General features: G+C 42.0%; 1 protein-coding gene across 4 annotated transcripts; it reads right to left on the bottom strand.

Annotated features, from left to right (window-relative positions):
* Positions 1 to 930: 930 nt before the first annotated feature.
* LOC124637076 lies at positions 931 to 3,493 on the bottom strand. 4 transcript variants are annotated; one of them, XM_047173400.1, is made up of 2 exons: positions 2,975 to 3,493; positions 931 to 1,877 (listed from the first exon to the last, which is right to left on the bottom strand). In XM_047173400.1, the coding sequence occupies exon 2, from the start codon at positions 1,847 to 1,849 to the stop codon at positions 950 to 952; it is 900 nt and encodes a 299-aa protein (XP_047029356.1). In that variant the 5' UTR covers positions 1,850 to 1,877; positions 2,975 to 3,493; the 3' UTR covers positions 931 to 949. The 4 variants fall into 4 exon arrangements, with proteins under 4 accessions (XP_047029356.1, XP_047029355.1, XP_047029353.1 ...); XM_047173399.1 differs by having other exon boundaries at positions 3,008 to 3,484; XM_047173397.1 differs by having other exon boundaries at positions 1,956 to 3,482.
* Positions 3,494 to 4,663: the final 1,170 nt, after the last annotated feature.

Genomic DNA, 4,663 nt, shown 5'->3' on the forward strand with positions numbered 1-4,663 from the left:
TCGACTGTGCGGTATGGGTCCCTGCCTCGCCTTATAAACGATTTGCCGCAGTACTGCGTTTGGCGCCTTTCGCTTTCTAATATATTCGTTGTCGCGCCACTGGTTTTGTGTTTACGTCTGGGAATGCAGTTATCGTAGGGCTTGGCCGGCGGCGGCGCGCCGCATAAATGATTAGGTCTTGGGTAGGGCTTGTACTAAGGTTTCTTGTATAAATAGCCTACCTTTTGTAACCAATCTTTAGTCTAAGGTACGCTTTCTTGGTTGAGGTACTGTTATTATTATAACCGTTATAACCGTTTCATTATGTCTTGTTCAAAACATAACGGTGAAGTGTCTTCGCTCGTGCAACTGAATACCCCGCCGCCGTCGCCGGTTCCCCGTCGCGAGTCACCTGTCAATGCTGCCGGCGTGTCACGCTCGTCGTTTTTGACCGATGAAGAAGCGAGTTTGTTGTCTTCTCATTATGCGTATATGGAATCTTTTCCGGGGGCGGTATGTTTGTTTTATAAAGCGTATTACCCGTTGTATACTGTGCCTATTGTGCCCATGTGTTTTAAATGTGTAAAAATGTATGCTATTAATTTTGATTCTTTTGAATTAATTGATTATGTGTTTCCTTTGGATAAATTGACATCTTTTCGTGACAATTACTATTGTAATATGTGCACAAAGCGATTGTTTGTGTGTAAGGATGTGAATTAATAAAACTTTTTTTTTTTATGCATTTTTATTTATTGGTCAGGAGTCCTTTTGGATCTAAGTATGGCCCGAGCTTGGGTACTAGCCCAGGTCCCAGGTGAGGTGAGGTCCCAGGGACTCAAGGTCAAAGGTCTTAAAGGTCAAGGTCAAGGGTCATGAAGGTCATGAAGGTCACAAAGGTCACCAAGGTCAAGGTCAAGTTCAAGGTCAGGGTCAAAAATTAAAATTCACTCAGGATTACATTAGTTTATTATTTTGGATAAGTACTGTGAATTGTCTTCATAACTTCATGATAGATGTCACTTCTTTCTCCTTGTGTGAGTTGTCTTAATTTGAAATTTAATGTTGGCCATACGTTGTCTCTGCCATTGTTTACTGCGAACGTTATGGTGTCTTCTGCCGGTTGTTTTGTCACTTTTATTTTGTTTGGTATGTTTTTTTTGAATTGTTCTTCCAATTGTTTTTCGTTTTCGTATAGCCACAGTGTTGTTCTAGTTCCTTCTGCGATGATGTCTAGTCTTGTCAATGCTCTTTGTGTTACCGTTACCGTCTCCGCTTGTGGTGGTCTTTCTATTTGTGATGTACTTGTCCCTTGTTGGGGTTGTTGAGGGGGTTGTTCTGGTTTTTGCGTGGCTGTGTTCATTATTGCTTGTCTGTGATTTTCATTTGTGTTAATGTAATATCCGCCTTCTGGTATGCCCAAATTTAAAAATTTGCCAGTCAACATAATTCTTTTATGTATTTCTTTTTCTGCTAGCGCTACTGCTGCTCTGCGAGTGTTTTCGTTTTGTTCCGCTGTTGCCAATTTTTCTTCATTTGTCATGTTTCTGGTAATTTTTTTTTGACCTGGAATTTTTTCTGCTCGTACTACTATGTATTCGACGCCATCTATTTTGATGATTTCATTGTTGTCATTGAACCATGTTTTTGGTCTTTTTTGTTGTACGTTTGCTTCTTGATCTTCAGGTTCTTTTCTTTTACTTCCTGTTTGTTGAGCGGGCGGCCTCTCTTGTTGTGTTGGTGGTGGTTGTTGTTGTGTTACTTGTTGTCTTGGTTGGTGTTGTGTCACTTGTTGTCTTGGTGGTGTTTGTTCTTGCCTTGGTGGTGTTTGTTGTTGATGTGGTGGTGTTTGTGGTACTGCGGGATTCATGTTTATAGTCCTTTTAACTGCACCGGCACTGGAAAGAGATATCATTATTAGTATATTGTCCATTTTTATAATTTATATTATATTTTAATTTTTTTCTACTACCTACTCTACTGCTGGCGTTCCGGCTATAGTGTATCTGTTATTCCATTTGTATCTATCGATTGCCAATCCCGCGAATAGAGTGTTTGGTTGTATTCCTGCATATTTTCCCATAAGTAAGTTTGTTCCGTGCGATATACATTCGATTTCTATACATGTTTCTACCATAATGTTTAGTATTGCGTCTTCTAGACTTCCGTCTTTGTTTAATAGGGGTATAATGCCTACTCCGACGCTACCCATGAAATCTTTTGGTGCATTTTTAAATAATCTGCCAATTGTTATATTGTCAATGGTTGCTTCTGTGTATGGTTTAGTTTTACTTTTGACGTATCCAAGATTTTTTATACCGGCGGTGCTCGTGTTTAACAGGTTTGATGGTCCTTCGTTTCTAATGATATTCATATCGTCTTCGAATCCGTCATTGTCAATGTGAAATGTGCCATCCTTTGGTGTGTAAGCTTTTTCGTATATTGGTCCGATTGAATTTGTCGCGTTGTATAGTATGGTAGATTCCATAATTAGCGGAGGTAGTAAGAAGTTTTTGTTTGTATTATTAATTTTGAATTTGTAAATAATCTTGTTATCTATCAACTTCGCTTGTGCCGTCGAATGGTCCGGATCTTGCGTCTCTCCCGTTTTGTATTTTTCCAATGTTTCACCGTATAGTGTTTTATTTGTAATGTTTCTTCCCAATTCTACCGGTGCCAACAGCTCCATGTTTTCCCATATGCCGATTGTAGTTTGTGAATTTGCATTTGCATAATTTACTGATGATGTTGATGTTAAGAACGGAGTCCTGTTTCCTAGATTTGTAATTTTTATTCCGCAGTTTGTCACTTTTGCCGTGTGGAATATTTTAGTCATGTCGTCATATTCTTTTTCAGTTAGATAGAAATAAATATATTGCCATGGCATGCTGTGTATATATGTATTGTATACTAGCTCGCTGGAGCTCTTCGTGTATGTCGCTTTTGTTGATTCGATTGCAAATGTAAACTTTTTCTTAAATTGAAATTTATGTACATTGTTCGTATTTTGCACACCGGTTCCAATTACCGAATTTACGTTTCCTGGTACTTCCATGTCGCCGCTCTTGTCTTGATCCGACACTCGTGGGTAGATAATTCCAGTATATTTTTCTAGAATGTGCTTTCCTTCTATTCCTGCCAAGGCTATCCACTTTACCACCTGGTCGTAACTCGTATCTGGGGCAAATGTTGCAACTTCGTTCACAAATTCAATGTCAGCAGTTTGTATTTGTTCTTCAAAATGTTTTTTATTTTTTGTTTTTTTATAATATTCAGTAATTTTGTGATATTTTTCGTCGTGTTTTTTTGCTGCGGCGTCTAATGCGTTTATTGGCACTCCGCGATTTAACGAATTTCCTGGACCGACGTATTTATAACCCGGAAACACTAACCCGCGACTTCCACTTGGCTGCTCCTCGTCCGGCGGCGGTTGATCAGCCATTGGTGCTCGTTCCTCGTGCGCGCCTTTATATAGTATGATATCCCCACTCTTTTTTTGTGGCCTTCTCACCACCAATTGGGTTGTAGGGTGGTGTGGTTGGGTCTGGTACGGTAAGTATTACGTAATAAAGTATTAAAGTAAAAGTATTATATATGCAAATGCATGTATCACTAGTAGTAGTAGTAAATTCAATTAACCTAACCTAACCTAACCTAACCTAACCTAACCTAACCTAACCTAACCTAACCTAACCTAACCTAACCTAACCTAACCTAACCTAACCTAACCTGCTCGTCGAGATGAAGAAAGAGGTCAACACCAAGAAACACCGCATACGTTGCGCTGCACCGATCCGGAGACAAAAGGTCGTTGATGAGTACCTGCAAGCAAAAGAAAAATATGAGCTCGAAGCCAAAAAGGCACAGGTGCAGAGTTGGAAGGGGTTCTGCGAGAAACAGGATAGGGAGGGCGTATGGGAGGGGATTTATAGAGTCATCGGTCGCACCACTAGGAGATGTGAGGATCTGCCTTTGGTCAAGGACGGATTGCCACTGAACCCAGAAAACTCCGCGCGGCTCCTGGCGGAGACCTTCTACCCTGTGGACTCGGAAGAGGGTGAAACCGAGGACCACCGCCGTATTCGTGAAGCTGCCGATCGTGCAAACGTGTGGTCGCATGATGAACACCATGACCCACCGTTCACGCTACAGGAACTAAAAAAGGCGGTGGATAGCTTCAACCCGAAAAAAGCTCCTGGGGCAGATGGTCTCACTGCCGATATCTGCGCTCAAGCCATCTTCCGCGATCCGGGGATCTTCCTCGCACTGGCCAATAAATGTCTGGAGCAGGGACACTTCCCCGGAGCCTGGAAGGAGGCCACAGTGGTGATCCTCCGAAAGCCAGGGAAGGACACCTACACCGCCCCGAAGTCGTACAGGCCCATCGGCCTATTACCTGTCCTGGGAAAAATCCTGGAAAAGTTGATGGTAGCTCGTCTTAAATGGTACCTAATCCCGCGGCTTAGTACTCGCCAGTTTGGCTTCATGCCACAAAAAAGCACCGAGGACTCCCTCTACACCATGATACAACACATCAAGGAGAAATTAAATGACAAAAAACTGATCACTGTTGTCTCCCTTGATATAGAGGGAGCCTTCGATAGCGCATGGTGGCCGGCCATCAGGACCAGACTGGCTGAGGAAAAGTGCCCGGTGAACATAAGAAGGATGATAGACAGCTACC

This window comes from Helicoverpa zea, chromosome 15, assembly GCF_022581195.2.
Source record: "Helicoverpa zea isolate HzStark_Cry1AcR chromosome 15, ilHelZeax1.1, whole genome shotgun sequence".
Classification (NCBI taxonomy): domain Eukaryota; kingdom Metazoa; phylum Arthropoda; class Insecta; order Lepidoptera; family Noctuidae; genus Helicoverpa; species Helicoverpa zea.

Coding starts and splice junctions, on each gene's coding strand:
- LOC124637076 (XM_047173397.1), bottom strand. CDS start 3,421: ATGGCTGATCAACCGCCGCCGGACGAGGAGCAGCCAAGTGGAAGTCGC. Junction 1,878..1,955: donor GCCGGAACGCCAGCAGTAGA/GTAGGTAGTAGA, acceptor ATCTCTTTCCAG/TGCCGGTGCAGTTAAAAGGA.